General features: G+C 24.5%; 2 protein-coding genes across 3 annotated transcripts; one reads left to right on the top strand and one right to left on the bottom strand.

Moving 5' to 3' along the window:
* Positions 1-11047: 11047 nt before the first annotated feature.
* Positions 11048-17213, bottom strand: LOC726806 (ataxin-10). 2 transcript variants are annotated; one of them, XM_006557221.3, is made up of 6 exons: positions 16980-17213; positions 16430-16897; positions 15776-16287; positions 15411-15679; positions 13241-13304; positions 11048-13110 (listed from the first exon to the last, which is right to left on the bottom strand). In XM_006557221.3, the coding sequence occupies exons 1-6, from the start codon at positions 17093-17095 to the stop codon at positions 12923-12925; spliced, it is 1617 nt and encodes a 538-aa protein (XP_006557284.1). In that variant the 5' UTR covers positions 17096-17213; the 3' UTR covers positions 11048-12922. The 2 variants fall into 2 exon arrangements, with proteins under 2 accessions (XP_006557284.1, XP_006557285.1); XM_006557222.3 differs by lacking the exons at positions 11048-13110; positions 13241-13304 and adding an exon at positions 14041-14977.
* LOC551956 (proteasome subunit alpha type-5) lies at positions 17110-19276 on the top strand. The gene is made up of 4 exons (XM_016912411.2): positions 17110-17218; positions 17717-17852; positions 18217-18777; positions 18908-19276. Exons 3-4 carry the CDS (start codon positions 18217-18219, stop codon positions 19073-19075), a joined length of 729 nt encoding a protein of 242 aa, XP_016767900.1. The 5' UTR covers positions 17110-17218; positions 17717-17852; the 3' UTR covers positions 19076-19276.
* The last annotated feature ends 2527 nt before the right edge of the window (positions 19277-21803 follow it).

Below are 21803 nucleotides of genomic sequence, written 5' to 3'. Positions count from 1 at the left end.
TATAAAGTATATATAGTATTCATTTTTAGTATTAATATTAATTTTAATATTGAAAAAATATTTGAAAAGATGCATTCATTCTAACATAAAAGTTTATAATTTTTTATATTCCTTGTTTCTTTAAAATTTATAATATTCTTGTATAGATTCTTAAAGTCTAATGAAGCTTTTCGAAATTTATGATTATGATTCAATCGATATTTGAATGATATTCAAAGAATTTAATTATGGAAAATCCTTTGTTTCTTTAATTCTTTCGCAATGTTTAAAAAATGTTTAAAAAATTTTTAAACAATTTTTAAAAAAGAAAAGATTACCTTTTAAGCTGGTTTAGTATTTCAATAAATATTCCAGTTTCTTTTCCTCGAATCCTTAAAATCGCGTGAAGAAGCTACCGAGTGCGTGATCAATGTTCAAGGGATTTAACAATGAGTAGCGTTCAAAGGTGCAAGGCGTTCCTCTTCTTTCGTTCTCCTTAAAAGTGTATCGCCATCAGTCACTAACTTTACGAGAGACATTTCAGGGATTTAACATTAAAAGTACATGAGTTTCTTGCTTTTAATTGTCTCGTTTCAAGGAAAAAACTGTTGAATGCAATCTAATCGAGTTTGAATTTTTCTTTCCTTTAATTGCTTTTAAAGCTACTTCGTGGAAATCGGTGGACGAGTAATTGACTTTAAAATTCTTCGAGCTATTAAGTATATGGTTTAATATCCATACCAGTTCTTTTACCCAAACGTCTTCTATTTCCTTTGAATTATCATCGAGTTATCGATTGTCAAATAGTTTTATTATAATTTACAATTATTCAGAATTCAAGTTCTAAGCAATTTTTATAAAAAAAAAATTTCACTTTCTTCTTATACTTTAAAATTATCTGGAAATTTTTCAAATATTTTTTCTCTTTTTTTTTTATTAAGATCAAATTCTTTTTTTTTTTTGTAAAAATTCTTACAGAGAATTCTAAAAGTGATCGAAAAATAAATAATTTTTACAAGAAAATTTCATTTTCTTTTTATTTATCTTTGGAATTATTTGCAGACTTTTCATTTTTCAAATATTTCCTTTTTCTTTATTAAAATTAAAATTTTAGCAATTGTAGTATCGTTAAATATCATAGTAGATATATGATATATAAAAGTTTATAATTTTATATTCATATATCATTTTTCTTTCTTCTATTTTTATAATTTCAAAACCAATTAAAATCTAAATAAATAAACAAATATTATAAGAAAATATATCTTTTTTCCTATATATAATTTCGCCTAGAATTATTTAAAAATATTAATTTTAAGTTCTGAATTATTTCCATAATTTCATTCATTTCTAAAATTATGCAGTAATTTTAACAAACTTAAAAAATCGTCTATTTTTTTTCTATAATTACCTTCGAAATTACATACATTCTAAAATACAAGAAGAAATTCTAAATATATTCGCGTTCAAGAACAATTCAAGCGAAAACGAGCAAAAATTAAACGTTAATCAATGTTTGGCTCTGATCCGAAAGCGTGAATTACGAGATAAATCTGACATTCTGAGTAACCGGTGATTACAAAACACACGATTACTACAATTTAGCAAAGTTCCTGTTTCTCTTTTTTTGCACCCGTTTCCAAAGATTAAAACGAAACGAATAAATATCCGTTTCGTTCTGCCAAGGTAACAGACGTTACACTTTGAGACATTGAAACACCATGACGTGCTGGCTCTTCCAGACTCTTACTCGAGATATCATTATCTGGAATTAGATTCCTCGGAATAGCTTCATCATGCTTCATCATCTATTTTCGCGGGAAAGTGATTCGAAAGAGAGATATTGATTTCAATTTTTATCTTAAGTTAACTATATGTAATGATAGTTTGTAATTGTTGATTTTATATAATTATAAATTGTGATTTGAGTTTTCTTTTTAATCGATTTTTCTTAACTTAACTTAATGTTTTAGTATTGTTCGAAAAGATAAAAATCATTATTTATAAGAAAAATATTTTTATACCAATTCAATTTGTTTATTTATAACTATTTTAGCTATTTTTAATCGTTTGAATCATTCATGGATCAAGTTTATTTAACGCAAATCTCTGATAAAATCTCTCTCTGATTGGCAATATTGCATTATAATGATATTTCTAAGATTAAAGGATTTAAAGTTTCTAAGATGCTACTTCCTCATTTATACTTATCAGCTTTAATTGTGAATCATTTTAATTAATTGTTCGATTCTAGATTACTTATCAAACATTTGATAATAATCGCAAATTCATCAATGATACATCATTGTATTACTTCTTGTACAGATAAAAATCTTTAAAAGTTTTTAAAAAACTGTTTCATTATTTACATCATTCATAGTTATAATATTAATTTCTTGTAATTATAGAAGCTCAAAATTTTATTTTCTTACTCATAGGTATTTACAATGTATGACTCGCTTTAATTGTTTGTTTATATCAGACATTTTGTTATTTATTAAAAAGAATTTTGTTAAAAGAAAGATTAAATTGCAATCATTTTTCTATCTTTCTAACAATTATTTCTCCAATTTATATATTTAAAAGAATTCTTTTTACCCACTCATTATACCTTTGACCAAAATCACTTCTCCATCAAATCATTCATTTTTTCAAAGTTTATTCTAAAAATTTTTATCTTGATTCAGTTAAAAAACTTCACTAAAAATGTATTAACAATTCGTCACTCTAATAATCATTAGCGATTTCCAACAAACATCTTTCAACTTTTTTTAAGAACCATTCAGCAATCCTCAAATCTTCAATCATCTATTTTCACTCGCCTTTTTGGTCCAATCTTATTTCCAATAATTATCATAATCTATGTCGAAATCATTATTAGAATCCATTTATGAGAAATTAGCTCGTAACTTATGATCAAACATCATTCTCCAAATTCTTGATCGTACGTTTCAATCTTTAATAAATCTCTAAACAATCTCTAGCATAATGGTTAAAATGATCACTCTACGAACGATCATCACAACAACAATCTTCATAAACATCTTTCAACTTTCTCAAATGTCATCAAACATTCTTCGAATCTTAGACCACACGTTTAAATCATCTTCATCAACTATTATCCGACGCAATCACGATCACTCTACGAGGAACAATCCAAACCGACAATCTTCGCAAACATCTTCAATCTTTCTCAAACGCCATCAAACATTCCCCATCAAATCTTCGGATCGTCCGCTTCCAACCGCGGCACAACCAATCTCACTCCCAACAACCGTGAAAATCCACCTCGGAGCAACTTTTATTGGGACCCATTCGTGAGAAATTAAGGGCTCGCCTCGTCTGGGATCGAAACCGGCGCGCGTTCGTTTCGAGTCGGATGATAATTGGCCCGGCACGGCAGCCACCGTTTCTTTGATAACAGGTTCTCCGGTTTCGGTGTTCGCCGTGTTCCGGACCGCGTATCGCGCATGCGTTCGTCCTTTCGCGTCTCCTCCACGGCGAGGAGGTCGTAAAGATAATGCCCACATGCCAGCCGGCAAACAGACCAGAACGGAAAATATAACTGGCCTCTCTCTCTCTCTCTCTTTCCTTAACATGTGGTTACGTTCGAACGGGCGATCGTTCGCGACGATTAATTTCGTTTCGTTAATTCGGTCGAGCTGTGCCGCGTTTGATCGGCGGCCGCACGGTATCATGTGGGCCATGAAACGTCACCCCCTCGCGCACATCGACTCGAACTACGATGATGGTAGTTCTAACCGTTTGAAACGGTTTCTTGCCGTGCCGTTGATACGCGATTACCTCGATTCACGTGATCTCTCGTTTGTTTGCGATCGTTTATCGCGGAGATTTGCGTACGACGTGTCGCGTGCGATGAATTTTCGATTTAATTTCGAATAAATAATTATAACAGAATGGAAAAGGAGTTGATTTTTGGCTTTTCCTTGGAATAGGGGATTTAGGCTAGATTGTTCTTTTTCCTATGAAATTATTATTTGAAAAATTTAAATATTTTAGAAAAAAATTGAAGAAACGAATAATTTATTTTTATATATTTGATATAATTTTCTTAAATATTTATTAACTAATTTATTTTTATATTTTAATCAATTGAAAATTCATCAAATAAATTGTATAATCATTCATTTTAAAAATGTTTTTTTCTCAAAATCTAATAATTCTAATTTGAAAAATCAATTTGTATGAACTGTTATTAATTAAATTAATTTGAAAAAATGTTAGAATCCGTTAAAATAAATGTTAGAATGTTAAAATAAATATTGAAAATAAATATCGAATAATAGTATTTTATTTTGTTTTTATTTATAAATAAAATCAGATTAAAATATAATTAATTCTCATAAAAATTTTATAATGAATTTTTACAATAAATTTATATATTTAAATCTATAGAAATAGTAATAAATTTAATATATTTAAATCAATATTTTTCAATAACATAAAAATGCAAAGTCTTAAATATATATTTTGACAAAAATAGAATAACAAAAATGGACAAAAAGAGAAATGATTTAATGTCACTTTCATAATAAAATATCCATTTATTTAAAATTCATTATTGTTTGGTGAATAAATATAAATATTTTTATAATAAATATTTTTATAATAAAGTTACGAATAATTTATATTTTATTATGCATTTTATTCGTTCATTATTTGGTTTTCTAAATTTGTATATTTATATTAAATTAAAATTGAAATTGAATTATAAGTGAAATTTAAAAGAATAATTTAAAAGAAATTTTCTTGAAAGAAATTTTCTTTCAATTAATAATTGAAGAATATTGTAAAACCAGAAGTATATAGATAGATATGTTAAAATTTATTTAGAATATGCTTATAATAAAAAATTAAAAGAGATATATGAAATGTATTTCTTTTAATCTCATTACATCAATCTCAAACTAAATTAAAAAAAAAATCATACATATAATTTAAATAGATTATATCGTCCTCATTTGATAAGAATAAATTAATATATTATTAGATTACAGATATTTACGCAATTTATTTAAAATTTGAATGTACGAGAATTTATATAATATGTAAAAAAATGCAAAATATTATAATAGACATTATTATATTTGAAAAATAAAACCAATCTCTATTTTGAAGTTCTTAAACACACATTTCTTCAATTATATTTATAAATTTTGCATAAAAATTTATATTCTATTTACTATAAAAGAATTCTGAAAATTTATAATTTTTCTAACTCTTATATTATTCAATTATAATAATATATATTCGTATTCTTGCGTTATAGCTTAAAAATAATTATTTAATAGTTATAAATTAAACATTTACGATAATGAACGAAATGATGGCTTAAAGTTAGGAATAACTAAAAAGTTAAGTTGCATGTTTCTTCTGAAACCCATATAACCTATATGGGTTCATAATCGTAAAAGGGTTAAAACGTCCCATTCTAACTTATCTAAAAAGTGATATATTTGAAATATCCAAGACATAACAAAAATGCCTAACCTCTGAGTATATTCAACCATAAAACATTTCGTATGAAGAAATTTGTATTTATGTTTCTTCATATCGTTTTTTAATTTATTTAGTATCTATAATAAAAGAAACGCAACATGTTTGAAATATAAATTTGTTTAAAATGAATAAAAATTTATTTATTTATTGCAAGCAATAATTTGAAGTAATGATATTCAAAATTATTATGACATAACCAACTAATTGTTTTTTCGATATATTTTTAAAAATTTTATTTATAAATTTTGTGATGTCTATAAAGTATAAAATTTAAAGTTCCTTCTTTTTTAATCTTATCAAAAAGTAATTTTGATCCTGTTTTTTTTTTCTTTTAAGTGGATTACACTTCAAAATCAAACGTTACAACGCTCCCATTGCAAGTCGATATTTCCGAAATTCAATTAACATTGTGAAATTCAAGTAGACACGCAAATTACAGGTATGAAAGGAAAAAACACGTTTAATCTCACATAAATCAAACATTCCGTGTCGCAGCTGTGTAATTAGCGGTTCATTAACGATGTTAAGTTATTGGCCTACTTGTATCAAACCGAGTCGATACCAGTTTTGATTGCTTCATAGTTTCTTATGAACCAATTCAAATGGAACAGATTTATTCGTTTCTCTAATTCAGGCACTCTGTGGTGACAATTTCATTATGTATAAAAAATTGAACAAAATCTTAATTAATTTTTCACGCAGTTTTCTATAAATATTCAAGGATTGAAAACTGAAATTTTCAAATACAATTTTCCTTCCATCCATTATGAAATTATATTCGTTTTTTAATTTAATTTATTTTTAAATTGTCATTTTTTTTAATTTTTTTCTTTTTTCAACAAACAAAAAATTTTTTAATGTTTCAAAAATTGTAGAATTTTAATTTGAAATCTATAATCCAAAGATTCTTTAGTTGTTTGTTTCTTTTTTAAATAAAATTTTATTAAAATACGAAATTATAATGGCAATACTTCTTTCAATTTTAATTTTAAAATTATACAGATATGATGGAGATAGAAAATAATCTTAATATATAGAAGAATTAAAATCAAATTTTTAAATACAACGAAAGAAATATATTTAAATGTAGACATTAAAATAATAATAAAATTATTTGAACTAACAAAAAAGGAAACAATAAAATAACGATTAATCGATAAATGTAAATAAATTCAAATAATTTCATTTTTAATCATTTTCATCATTTTTAAATATATTTTGATTTACAATCTTTTTTTCATAATATTCAAACAACAATCCTCTAAATAAGATAAAAAAAATTTATAAAATTTATAAAACAAGATTTTATCACTATGGAATGACTGCTTAATATAATGCAAATATATTAAAATAAATAAATATATTAAATTAAATTGTATTAAAATAAATAAATATCAAATTAATCTTTTTTGTAAATTCACTAGTTGAGAGTCACCGATTTCGAATGAAAGCCATTTCCTCCTCGAATATGAAAGATCGTTTATTAAAAAACCCCGCCAAAGAATTCGATTCTCCGATACAAACGACGGAGAAAATATTTTTTTTCGCGATTACCATGATTCCGACGAGATGAGTCGCCCTCATCGAGAACGATCACGACTCACTTCTGCTTAAGTTTTAAGCGACGGTTTCCTCGTTCCAAATATCCGAGCTTTTACGGTCCATAAAGGAACGAGGGCTGCTTTTAGTGGCTATTACACGAATCCCCGGCCCGGCGCAACATTTATGGCTTATGCACCGTGTGCGGCAGTCGTTAAAACACATTTCCTGGGACTATGCGAGATCTGGACGCAAGTTCTGTGTTTACGTTCACGATTAGACGCACGACATTTCTTTGCCAGTTTTTCCTTCACGAGGAACTTGCGTGCGGACAATCCGCGTCTAGGAGGCGGACACATTAGCGGAATGTTTTACGGCGGTAGAAACACCGACCGTCCATGGAACTTGTCTTGATAAATATACAGATTGTTTTTATTCCTTCAACGTGGTTAAAACGTTGGTGGATTATTTAGTGGAGATCTTTTGGTGAGAGATACACAGGATTTGTTAATAGTAGAAGGTTAACGTTATGTGGATCTTTGATGAAATTTTAAGAATTTTATAGCTTCAGTTCTAATGTTGAATTATGATGGGATATCGCAGTATCGTGCGGTATATTGCAAAATTTTTTAACTTTTTATTATACGATATATATTAATTTATAATATGTATGTACGTATTAAAAATTTATCATTGTTTATTTTTATATTATTTTATATTATTTATAGATATGCTTTTAATATTATCATTTCATATGTTACTTATTTTATTAATTTTATTAATAATTATTGTTTACATATAATAGTAGATAATTATAGAAATAATAATAATATAAGATACAATTAAAACTTCGAGTTTTCGAGTAAATTAAGTTCAAAAAAAATGTTCAAATACAAAATTAAAATGAAATTTGATTATCGATAAAAAATAATTATGTAAAAATAAATAAAAAGAAAAGAATAAATTTTATCCATTTCAAAAGTTAGTTGACTACATATATGTTTAATTTTTATTTTTTCAAAAATAGAAATGATCAAATTCGATTCTACAACAAGTTTTATCGATAATTTATTCGTATTCAATAAATAATTAATCAATTTTATTTTGAAAAATTTTCAAACTTAATTTATTTAAAAAAAAAATTTCAAGTAAAAAATTTTTATTCTATATTTTCGATTATTTATTTTTCTTTTTCATATAGAATCACTCACGATTGTATCATTACCCATGGGATATTTATATATATAATATGCAATATAATATATTCTTAATACTAGCATATCATTTTAACGCTCATCTACTTAAAAATAAGAAGATAGATAATACACAAAAATATATCAAAATCTAAAATGTTTACTTAGAGAGAAAAATATTTCGTTAATTATTTTTATAAAAACATGAATTTACATCGATACGTATAATTTACCTATGGTAATGATATTCTACACTTCATCTTTGGCGTCACTTTATATAACGATGTAACTCTTTTGTACACGATCGATGTACGCAAGGTATACGAGGGCACAGGAAATATATTGGTCTGTCGGCTCTTTCAGAAGAGTTTCGCGTAGGCGCACAGGTCCGTTCGAGGCAGGGATCGTTTAAAAGGGGATCCACGACTTATTAGGCACCGACATAGGCACAATTCGCAGCCACTATTAATATATGCTAGCCGATTTACTTTTCCGCCTGTTTACACCCTACTTGCGCCGCTTGTTTTTCCCATTCAACTCGATTTCCGGTCGCCCAGCTAATTGAATCACGAATTATACAAGCATGCAATTTGCATCATGATATTTTGGATATCATATCGGAATCTCGAATAATCATGCGAGTTGTATCAATATTTTTTTTATTAGATAAAATAACTTCATATTAAAATGGAAATTTTTAAGAATTATATATTAAAAAATATTATGTAGGGAAAGTTTTTCGAAAGTTTCATTTAATGAGAAATATTATACTTACTATATATATAATATACAATATATATAGTATAGTATATGTTATTGTATACTTTATTTTGACAACAATATAATTAAAAATAAAGGAATTCAAAGTGTACAATAATTTATGAGGTAGCAAGATATAAAATTTTATATAAATTTTCTTACTTAATAATTATTGAGGTAAGAAACATAAAATATTCTATATATTTGCACAAAATTATTAAATTTTAATTTTACATTATTAAATTTTCCGAGATTGATATTTTGAAAAATAAAATTTTTAAAATTATTATTCGAGAAATTATTAATATAAATTATTATAAAAAATTTGATATGTTATCGAGTAAAATATTAATCAATCGAGAAATTGCATAAAGTCAGAACTTGAAACGCTTTCACGCATCAGCCATCAGAATCTATGAATATTAATCAACAAGCATGTTCAATGAAAAATCATCAATCTGGTCAATATATACCTGGTTGAAATCGGATATTAGCCAAACCACGATTATTAGTTTCATATATTCTAGAAATCAGTTTTTTATTGGAAAGATAGATTCTTCTCATCACATTATGTTAGAAATTTATTGAATTTTTTTTAAAATAAATATAAGTATTCACATTTTATTTTTTAATAATAAATCATAATATATAATACAGATATATAATACAGATTATATCTCATGTGATGAATATTCATTCCAATATTTTGATTTATTATTTATTATCACAGATTACAATGTCAATTTATATATATATAATTATACATAATATAAAAAAATTTTAATCTTTTTTTAATAATACAATACAATGCGAATATTAAAAAAAAATTCTAAGAAAAAAGCTTAATTAACACATTTATAACTATAAAGTTTTATTTTTTCTTAAAATATAATTGGTTATAACTGCTAAATGATATTTATGATATTATGATATTTTATAAGAGACAAGAAAGGAAAAAGAATATAATTTAGATAAAGAAAAAATACTAGTAAACATTATTATAACTAATAATTTTTTTAAATTATTTAATAATAAATATAATAATTATTGAAATGATTCTTCTTCATATTCTTATTCTATCAATAAAAATTTATAGTGAAGAAATCATCAAAAAATTACAAAAATAGTTCGACATTACATTAAATCAAAGAAGTTATGAAAAATTTTTAAAATATTTTAAAATAATAATTTTAATTGATTCGATTCAATTGATTCAATTAATATATATTATTCATATTTCTTATTTATTATTCATTCGTACAAATTGTTATTTATTTATTTGTTTTTCAAATAACATAGTTAATTTAAGTTTTTTACTCATTTATTGTACAAAAATGTGTAAGGATGCAACAAATATGTAACTTAATTTTATTTTTTTCTCTTTTTTTTTTTCTTATTCTATTTTGTCGTTTCCTTTTATAAAAGAATCATTACCCCAACACTATTAACCCCGAGTATAATTAGCTGATAAATTTCGCGTTAATTGCCAGCCATTATGGCCGCTTAAGATTAATCGTCCATGATCGCTTGATATTTAAATTAAAAGCAATCTCCCGCGGTTCATGCTAGCCGCCTGCTTCCACGGTGTCCACACTAATCTTTTCTTTCTTTCACGATTCCTTTTTTCGCAAGCTCCAAAAGCGTTATACGCAGTAAAACAAATCATTTTATAAATAACAAGTTAATTAGCAGTGGTCAAAGAAGGAATGTTTAATTATCATTGATACATTTTTTCGTTTTCTTGATTATTTCTATACTTTAATGAATTTTATCAAAATTAAGTATAAAATTAATTTTAAAAACACAAAAATAAATTTTCGATAATTTCAAATTTTCTAAAATCTGAAACTAGATATTTTATTATAGTTTAAATATAGCAAAAGATTTTCTTATTCTAATTGATCATTAAAATATAATTAAAATAAAATCTGCTTATTTTTGTTTTGTATTATTATTTAGAAAGAAATTGGATATTTCGATCAAATATAAAGGGAATTAAACAAAATTAGGAAAATTGTAATTCTTTTATTTTAATATTAGTATCATAATCTAAAAATTTCTTATTCGAAATCTATAATTTTTTTACATTATAATTTTCTTATGATCTATGTTTTTTACGTTCATTGAATGGATTATCCGAATTAAATAACAATTAAATAAAAAATGTAAGGTAATTTGATAATGAATAATAATAAAACACGAAAATGTATGAACGGGATGTAATTCTTTACGTACAATAGACCATAAATCAACGAACAGTTGGTTAGACTCGATTAGATCGTGAATCATGTTCGCGTATTGATAGAAACGTATCATTATATTTTATAAAACATTTACATAAACTGTGACTCACTTTAAACGAATTTCTATCGCGATATCAATGTAATTACCTGTCGATTTCTATTCAAACCCGAGAAAATATGGATCTAGTTGTCGAAACAACGTTGGTGGCAAAAGAGAAATTCAAAATTACCGCCACTATTGATTAAAAGAAGAAATGATTATTATGCGATATAAATATTGTATAATATATTAACAATTTTAATATATTTATAATATACGTATAATATATTATAACACAACTATAATTTACTTATTGAGTAATAATAATTTTTATTTGTAATTTTTAAAACTTTATCTTCTATTGGTATTGTATAGGTACTTTAAATGATACAAATTTTATTAATTTACGCATGAAGTAATGATATATTAAATAAATAATGATTTGTAACTAATGATCTCTATTTAGAAGAAGAAAATGCGTTAATCGAGATATTAATAATTAGAAATAGAAAGAAATAAATAATTAAAGATTTAAAAAAAAAAATATGTTTTAAATTTATAAGAGCGAGAGGATCATTTTCGTTTTGAATAAATTATTTTCTTTATATCAACAAAAATTAATTTATTTTTAATCAATTCGAATCAATATTTAGAGAACAAGAAATCTTAAAGAAAAACCGAAATAGTTCAATTTAAATTTTTAAAGAAATCAAAACAATTCGTTTTTTAGAAAAATAATAATAAGAATAATAACAAATCTAGCGATGTCACCAGGCGTTAGATGATGGCAAATAGATGTTTGAAAACAAATTCGCATGACAGATGCGAAAGTACAGTTGTATAACTGCATTAGTAACTGCTAATAGACCGTGAACCCGTGGCAGCTTTTATTGTATCGTAAATCAGTTGGCCGCGAATGCAGATATAATGTCTCTTTACGCAATATGATATCATATTTCATGTAATGGTACCTATCATGTACTATAATTGTAGGCTTATTTTACAGTCAACACACGCCACGAGAGATACGTTTGCAATCGGTCTAACTCTCGAATAATTATTGCGGTCTAACTCCCGATAAAGAGATCACCGATACCTTATCCGGAGAAGTATCGATATATATATGCTAGTAAATACTAATATAATTAACATGAGTACTGTGATTATGCATCTGATGACCGATCGAGTTCATGAGAAAACGATCGTCTCGCCAAAGAAACCACTATTCCTTTAATTCAAAATTATACCACCGAATAAATGAATTTTATAACTGTTACATTTTTCATTTTATTATTTTATATTATCTGTCTGAATTTTTATGAATAATTGATTGAAATTATAATTTTGATTCATCAAAATAAAAAGAAACAAATCGAAAGAAATTAATCTAAAAATATAAAAAATAAACCAAATATTAATTATTACTACAATACATTCTTTATCTTATATCCAAAAATATCAGAATCAATTTCCAAATATCAGAACATTAATTTTTCATTATCTCAATTCATTCAATTCTCTTTTTCATTCCAATCTATGTGAACGATTGGAAAAATTTCGTTAAAAAGATTCAATTTAAAATAATAAATTTAATTAATTAAATATATTGATTAAAAATTTAATATATATTAAATTCAATAATGTTATTTTCATTCACGCGGTAAAGGCACGATTCCGATCTTTTTTCCTTCCTCATCCTCGTGCAGCGTGACACCCATTTCTTGTAGCACACTATTCTCCACAACGCCGATTCTACTGCTATTCCGGATGATCTCTTGATTCGAAGGATTATCCTCACATAAATTCCGCAGCGCGAGGATCGTCCATTGCATTATAACTGCGCGTGTAAAATTTAACACGCGCATTAATTAGCATGTCGGGATATCATTGAGGAATTCATGCCGAATTACAATAAACAGACGATCACAAAAAACAAAAAAAAAAAAACAAAAGTTTTGATTACTTACGTGGATTTCTCGCGTCTATATTGCAGCAATCCAGAAGCAAGGGAATAACGTCCATTTCACGAAGCTGAAAAAATTCAATTCTCATTATTGAGAAGCGTAAGTATGCATGTGTATGAATCTGCTTATGATATCATACATAAAACTGGAAAATATCGCGTGAAATTGCGAATCATCATTGAGTATTTATGCATGTATGCGAATGCCATCTTTTTTTTGTCTGTAAAAAAGATAACTGGAAATAAGTGGGGTAAAATTATCCAAAGAAATTGCATATTGTTGAAAGACAAATGTCAAATAAAATGATAGAGAAGAAAAGATTTATCTTATTTGATTTATCTTTATTGATTTCATCTTTTAGATGGAATATGATATCGATAGATTGAGATTATCTTTGTATTTTTAACATTTGAAGTTATTTATTATGAAATATATAATAATTCGATTATGTTTAACTTTGAAATTTATAAGAATTTGAAATAAAAAAAAAATTTTAATAATTTTTAAAAATTAAAAATAAGAAATTTAAAAATTTTCTATTAACAATAAAGTATCTGCAATACCTTAAAAGGATCATGGAAGTTACCTAAAAAATATTACATCGTCACAACATCGCAGATATTAATTTATTTTTATAGCAACGGCATGGAGTTTGATTTATAGCATTTGCCATTCACGTAGCCATAAAAATATTATTTTTGTACAGTCCGATATATTGCAGGCTATGGCTTGTGTTCATGAACTCATGATCATGAAAAATGAATCGCTATTGAAAATCGAATGGAACGTAATTGAATCGCAAGTTAAAACGATGATACATTTTATTGACGAGTCCTAAATCCATACATTTCGAATTATCGCACGTTGGAAATTGAAGGTGACAAACAAAGATCTTCGCAAGAAATTTTTAAAACGTGATAACCATTACTCGAGAAGTTTTTGCGATGGCCGTCATAAACAGGCTCGTATACACGCAAATTTTTCATTATGATCCATATGTGTTTCAATGAAACAGCTTGCAGCTACCATTGGGTTATATATTAACAGTATAACGCGAGAAAGCGTCGCATCATTTTACGAGCAATTGCAACGAGGATATATATATACATTTTACAATTGCTTAAGAAGCAAGATTCGAAATATGTACATGTTTATAGTATGAAATTTAAGAACATGATCTCCTTCGACACCTTCCATCATTGAACCAATGAAACAAATCGAAAAAACAATAAAAAAGAAAAGAAAAAAAAGCAAATTCAAAAAAAAAAAGAAAGAAATCGAAATATATTCACGTTGTACGTATGCGCATCGATAAAATGATTCAACAGAAATATGACCATGAATTTGATCATGCTAATATATTAACACAGTATTCGATGCTGGTTAAATTGCCGCGTCTTCAACTTGGACAGGATACTTAATTTTCCTTTGTTCGATGAACAGTGTACGCTACACGAGACTCGTTCTCGTTTCTTTTATGCACTATCTCTCGCGCGCCAGAGATGAAATCAATAAGAAGTAATAACGATCACTCGAAAGCCTGTATACATATACATGTATAAAGGGGTTAAATAAAAATCAAGCAATAGGAGAGTTGTTTTAAACTTAAGGTTTGTAATATTCATCTATACTCTCTTTTGCTCCTCTGTGCCTTTTGTTTTTTCTCATTTCGCGTGTCAGAAGATGATCTATGATGCAAAAAGTCTTTGTACGCGGGTGCACGTGATAAATGAATCAACGCTGCAAAATGAAAAATAGAAGAGGAATGGATTCATTATAAAAATTATAAGATCGATGATTAATTAGAAAAAATTATGACATTTTTTTTGCTCGATATTAATTATAAATGGGATTTTTGTAGTGTAACTATTCGTTAGAATATGTTCAATGTAGTTTCAAACATAACCGTGCAAGATTTTACGGCGCTACTTTTCAGAAGCTTCGTAAACAGTGTGTTGTTTACATTACCAACATATGATAACTTAAAATATTGTTATCGATAATATATATTTCAAAGAGTTTTTAATTTTTATTACAATTTTTAGTACAAATATTCAAAATAAATTCAATTTTGATTTTAATATAATATTTAAATTAAAAATTTAATATATTGTACATGTAAAATATTTTTTATAAAATATAAATGGATAAAAAATAAGAATTTTGTACTTACAAGATCTTGATATTCCTTATTTTTATACGACATATTTCCAATAATCCTTATTAAACCAGCTTTAAAACCAAATGTAGGATGATTCTGAAAATCGTTTTTCGTTGAATTCAATTTATTTCTATTTTCTTTAAATTCTATACTATTTGAAAATGCCTCTGAATTATTATTTGTTAATCCTTTCATTGCTAAAGTTATATCACTTAATTTTTGTAATGGTGTAAAATGATTATCTGATTGTTTTCCAATCATTTGAATAGATTTTAATAAATCTATAAAAATAATATTAAATTTTCTTAAAAATTTTAATATTATCATTAAATATATAATTTTTTAATATTAACTTCAAATTATACAAATATACTTACAAGTACAATTAATAAGTAAATTCTTATAATTATTCAGAAAATTATATTCTTCACAAAATTTTGATGTCAAGATTCCAATAATATCAAGAAGAATAACAATTTCTATAGGTTCCATTTCATCTAAATATATGTCCACTGTTTTTAAAATTAAATCACTTTTATTACAAAATCTTTCAATCAAAAATTCAATTGTATCCTTTGTAAATATATATTCGCTTTTAGATTTATGTATCGAGTTCGAGAGTTCATTACAAATGATTTCTAATAAATATAATTTATTTTCAATAGTCATATCATTATATATATTTTCTAATATATTTCTTTCAAGTAATAAAAGCATAAGAGCTTCTTTTGCACTTTCAAAATCTTGTTTAATTGGTTTTAACAATTGTGAACACAAATGTATTTTTTCTCTTTCTAAAAAAGTATTTCCTTCATATTTTTTTAAAGCATTATGTATAAATGCACATGAAGCTCTAACGAGTGACATATGTTCAGAATTTGTTATATTTCTATAAGAAAATGCATAATATATTTGATATAGATATAATATTTTGAAATATATTACATAATATTACATAATATTATATTATTAAAATAATTAATACTACAAAGGAATATAAATTTATATACTTTCTAAATTTATATACTTACATTATTATATCCTTTAAATTAGTATCATATAAATATTTTGGTATATTATATTGATCTAGATGATCGCTGTTTTTTATAGATGCAAATGTAAATAGATTACAAAGGAATTGAATACATAATCTTAAAATTTCTAATTTTTCATCTACCAAATCATTATCCAACATATATGATGTAATAAAGTTTGATGTCCAATCTATGATACCTTCATAAGGAAAATGAGAATTGAATGGATAAGAATTAGACATTTCCATTTCTTTAATATTTTCATTATTTGCTAAAATAGAATATAAATTATGATTGTACGTTCCACGTTCAATATCAATTGAATATTCTTTATGTATATAACTATTGACACAAGAATTTCCTAAACATTTTAAACAAACAATTTTTATATTATTTGGAATAATAGGATTTTCTGTTGTAAGAATTTCTGCTACTTTTGCTAAGATTGAAAAAGCAATTAATTCCCTAAAATTAAAAAATCTGCTATATTAATTTTATAACATCTATTGATGAGATATTATATTTATTATTATTTTTTAAATCATACTCTGATTCAGAAATTCTAAATATTTTCGGATTAAGAAGATTTAATAATTCATTCCAATTTTCTTCAATAAAAACAGATTTAAGTTTTGGTAATAAATAAATATCTCTATTATTCATTGTATAAATGTTTGTGTTATTTCTTTTATTAAGAATTACTTCCTATTTTTTTTTGTATATATTGTTTAAAATAACCTCACAGAATAAATATGTCACGAGCCATTTTTAAATGGGCATCAATAAGTAAGTAGTAAATAAATATAAATATAGATAATAAGAAAATAAATTAAATTTAATATATATTTTTTACTAAATAATGTAAAAACAGTAAAATAAATTTATAATGATTAATAGTACACATAATTAGTGAAAAGAAATAATAATATTTGAAATATATAATTATATATTGATTAATATTTATATCAAATTGACTAAAATTACACATCAAAATTATACCAAAATATTTTTTAATATTTTTAAAAATCAAAGTATAGTTTATATAATTTAATAATATATAATATAGTATTATATATTATTTATATTAATAATATAATAATAATATATACATTATATATACATGTATATATATGTATATTAATAATATAATAATAATATAATATATAATTTAATAATAAATTTCAATTTTAATTACTTTTGATTTCTATAATTTTTATGAAAGTATATTTCTATCGAAATTTATTTCTATCTCGAAATTACTAAAAAATTTTACTATAATTTTAGGGTTCTTAGTCTTAAAGATACATCTCTGTATTTATCCCCGCCATCGATTCAATTCCTTTCGTGACTAGCGTTTGTGACAGTCGGCTTAAATTTAATATTAAAGAATTTTTATTATAATAATAAAACCATCTTAAAGGTAAGATACTTTCAATTCTTAGAAAATAATTAATTTTCAATGGAATTTTAATTTTTTGCATTCATATATTTGTATTGATAAATTCATTGGTTTTGCTATGTCATTCCAAGTTAACCTCATTTCATTTAGTCTTTTTTAAATTTTTATAATTATTAATTAATAAATAATTAATGAATACAAAAATTTATTGTAATTATACTTAAAAATTACTATTTTTGTGTATTTTTTATTTAAATATCTTAATATTGAATATAAGAAATTATAACCTCAAAACTTTAATATATATAGGATAATATATGTTTATGTTTTAATTATTAATTATTAATTTTTTTTAAATATAAATTTTAATAATATTTTTTTTCAGATGTTTTTAACACGTTCTGAATATGATCATGGTGTTAATACTTTTTCTCCAGAAGGAAGATTATTCCAAGTTGAATATGCTATAGAAGCTATAAAACTTGGTTCCACTGCCATTGGAATTGCAACATCAGAAGGTGTTGTTTTAGTTGTGGAAAAACGTATTACTTCCAGTTTAATGGAACCCACAACTGTAGAAAAAATTGTAGAAATTGATAAACATATTGGATGTGCAGCATCAGGCTTAATAGCTGATTCTAGAACAATGATCGATCGTGCTAGAGTGGAATGTCAAAACCATTGGTTTGTCTATAATGAAAGAATGTCTGTAGAATCAACGGCACAGGCTGTATCAAATCTAGCTATACAATTTGGAGATAGTGATGATGATGGTAGTGCTATGTCAAGACCATTTGGTGTAGCAATGTTATTTGCTGGTATTGATGAAAAAGGACCTCAATTGTATCATATGGATCCTTCTGGTACTTTTGTACAATTTGATGCTAAAGCTATTGGATCAGGAAATGAAGGTGCACAACAAAATCTTCAGGAAGTTTATCATAAGGTAAAATATTTATCGTAATAGATAATATTAATATATATATATATATATATATATATATATATATATATATATATATACATATGTGAATTCTTATTTAATATTTTAAATATTTTTTATAATACTTTTATAGTCTATGACACTTCAAGAAGCAATAAAAGCAGCTTTGGTTATATTGAAACAAGTCATGGAAGAGAAACTAAGTGATAATAATATAGAAGTAATGACAATGACACCTGAAAAACTGTTTCATATGTTCACAAAAGCTGAATTACAGGAGGTGATTAAAGATATTGCTTAAAATTTAGAGCACTTAAAACATGTTAATTTTATTGACATGAATACATACATTTATGAACAAGAGAAGTGTGCTATGCAAATGTTGTATATCTGCAAATTATATATACATTTTTCATTTAAAGAATATGGAATTTTTACATGATAAATGATTTTGTACTTTCACCTTTTCAATTCAGATATGAAAATAGTAAATTATATATTATATTTTTAATTTTCCATCAAAGAATCCTTGATGTTATTTCCTAATCATTTTTTTGCTCATATATTTATATTATATATCATTGTGTCCTAATTATTTTTGAATATTATTCAACAATAATTTATTCGTATAAAATGTTTTTTTTATTATCATTTTTATATTATCATTCTTATGCAAATGCAATATTTAATGCAAATTTCCTTTTTGATTTAGTTAACTGAGAATTTGGTATCTTTGAAAGAAGATTCAATAAGGTCTAGATCCAATACCTCTGGTCCACTTCCACCTGTCCCATCTATATCTATGGATGGATAAAAAAAATTAAAGCTCGTATGTTATTGTTTTCAATTTTCCTCTTATCCTACAATACCTTTTATATTTCTAACGAGCTAATAATTAATAAAATATTTTTATAGAGTTTTAATTATATGTGTCTTTCCTATTTTAATCATATTAGTACTTGCATTTTATATTATATTTCTATATATAAAAATCTTAATTTTTTATTGATATAATTATCTAAGTATGTTTAATTTCTATTCAATATGTTTAATTTTTTAATGGTATTCAAGTTTGATCCGAATACAATAGACTTCATATTTATGAAATGCAAGCCCAAATCAGACAACAATAGATATATTCTTAAAAACGATTTATTTATCTTGGGCATTAATGGATAACGTTTATATAGATTAAATCAAAATATACTGTTAATCACGTAATAATATTACAATAATAATTGTTTTTAATCTGTTCAAAATATCTAATATATGATATATTAATATATTGAAGTATTTTTGAAAACCAAAACAAGCACAAAACTTGATATATGATTTATATTGATTGAGATCTATTTATTAAATTATAAATAATCTCGTTGGAACAAAATAAGTGTGAAATAGTATAATTTTTATTATTGCCATCTTATTCTATCGCCGTCTCAGTTCATTTAACGATCAGTTTATTATAATTTAAGAAATTTATAACTTATCTAAATAAATCTCAATTGTAAGAATCCGAACAAATAAAAAATTGATACAAAAATATCGGTTGAGATTTATTTATTTAATTACAATCGATAAAATGAAACTATGAAAGGATGAGATAGCAAAATAAGACAAAGATAAAACTGCTTTATTTTCTCTCTGTTTCGTTTTATCTAGATTATAAGATTATTTATAACTAATAGATAAACTTCAATCTATATTTTTAAATACCAAATTTTCTGTTTGTTTTGAAATTGTGATTTTCAAAAGTGTTTAGGAATATATTAATATATTTTTTTTTATTTAATTTCTATTCAAAATATTTAATTAACATTATATTAAATAATATTGTAATTACTATATAATATTATATAATATATTAAACGAAAATATTATAATATTAATCGTTCAATAATAGATATATTGTTTTTAATCTAAATTTAAATTTTAAATAGTTTTTGCAATTCATTTGCATTTTATATGCAAATGTATTATATCGTATATATTTATGCATTCACAAGAATTTTAAAAATAGTTTATAACAAAGACAGTTAAATCTAATTATGATTAACTTATTTTAAATATATTAATCTATGAAGAACATTTCAGAAATTTTTATATAAAAAATATAAACTTAATAATATTTAATAATACCTCATTAAATATGATAATGTTCAAATTTTTCGTAATATAATTAAAATAATATATTTACGATACAACTTAAAATTTATGAAGTTTAAATTTATAAAATTTAATTAAAAAATATTAACATTTAATCAATAATAATTGTTAATATTATACAAAATCAATTATTTAATTCATTCATTGTTAATTAAATTTTCGTAAATAATTTTAATAATTTTATAGGAATATTTATCTCTATATAATAAAAATATTATATATATATCTTTACATTATAAAAATTTATATTTATACATATAATGTCTATGATTTATATAAATTGTGATAAAATTTTTTTATCATAATTCATGATCTTTTGTTGTTGTTTGTTTTATATTTTCACGTATCCTAAAATTACTGTAAAAATTTCTATACACATTAAAACATATTGCGATGCATACATCGATTCAAGCGATGAATTTAACTTAATGACTCATACTAGACTGAAAATGATAGAATGATGTTTTAATCTCGTGTCAACCATTGACTTAAATCCATCGCTTGAATTGATATATACATCGCAATATGTTTGCTGCTTAATCGTACGTAATCATTCAGATTTGTTATTTAAATAATATGTAAAAAACAGAATCATCATAATTAATGAGAGAACAAATACAATGAGAATTATTATAATATAATGAGATTAAAAAAAAAAAAAAATACATCGAAAAAAAGTGAAAACTAGATCTCTTCCGCATGTTCTCATTTTATCTTCAAAGTAACCATCTCACTGAAAGAAGAATTTCGATAGTGGCGTAACACAGGCTCTTCTAGAGCGAATCGTTGTTGGATTCGCGTCGAACGGAAACGAACGGGACGGATGGTTCGTTTTCGATTAAAAGCTACTCCAGACCTATGAA

This window comes from Apis mellifera, linkage group LG5 (assembly GCF_003254395.2).
Source record: "Apis mellifera strain DH4 linkage group LG5, Amel_HAv3.1, whole genome shotgun sequence".
Lineage (NCBI taxonomy): Eukaryota > Metazoa > Arthropoda > Insecta > Hymenoptera > Apidae > Apis > Apis mellifera.
This window is presented reverse-complemented; position numbering and strand designations above follow the sequence as displayed.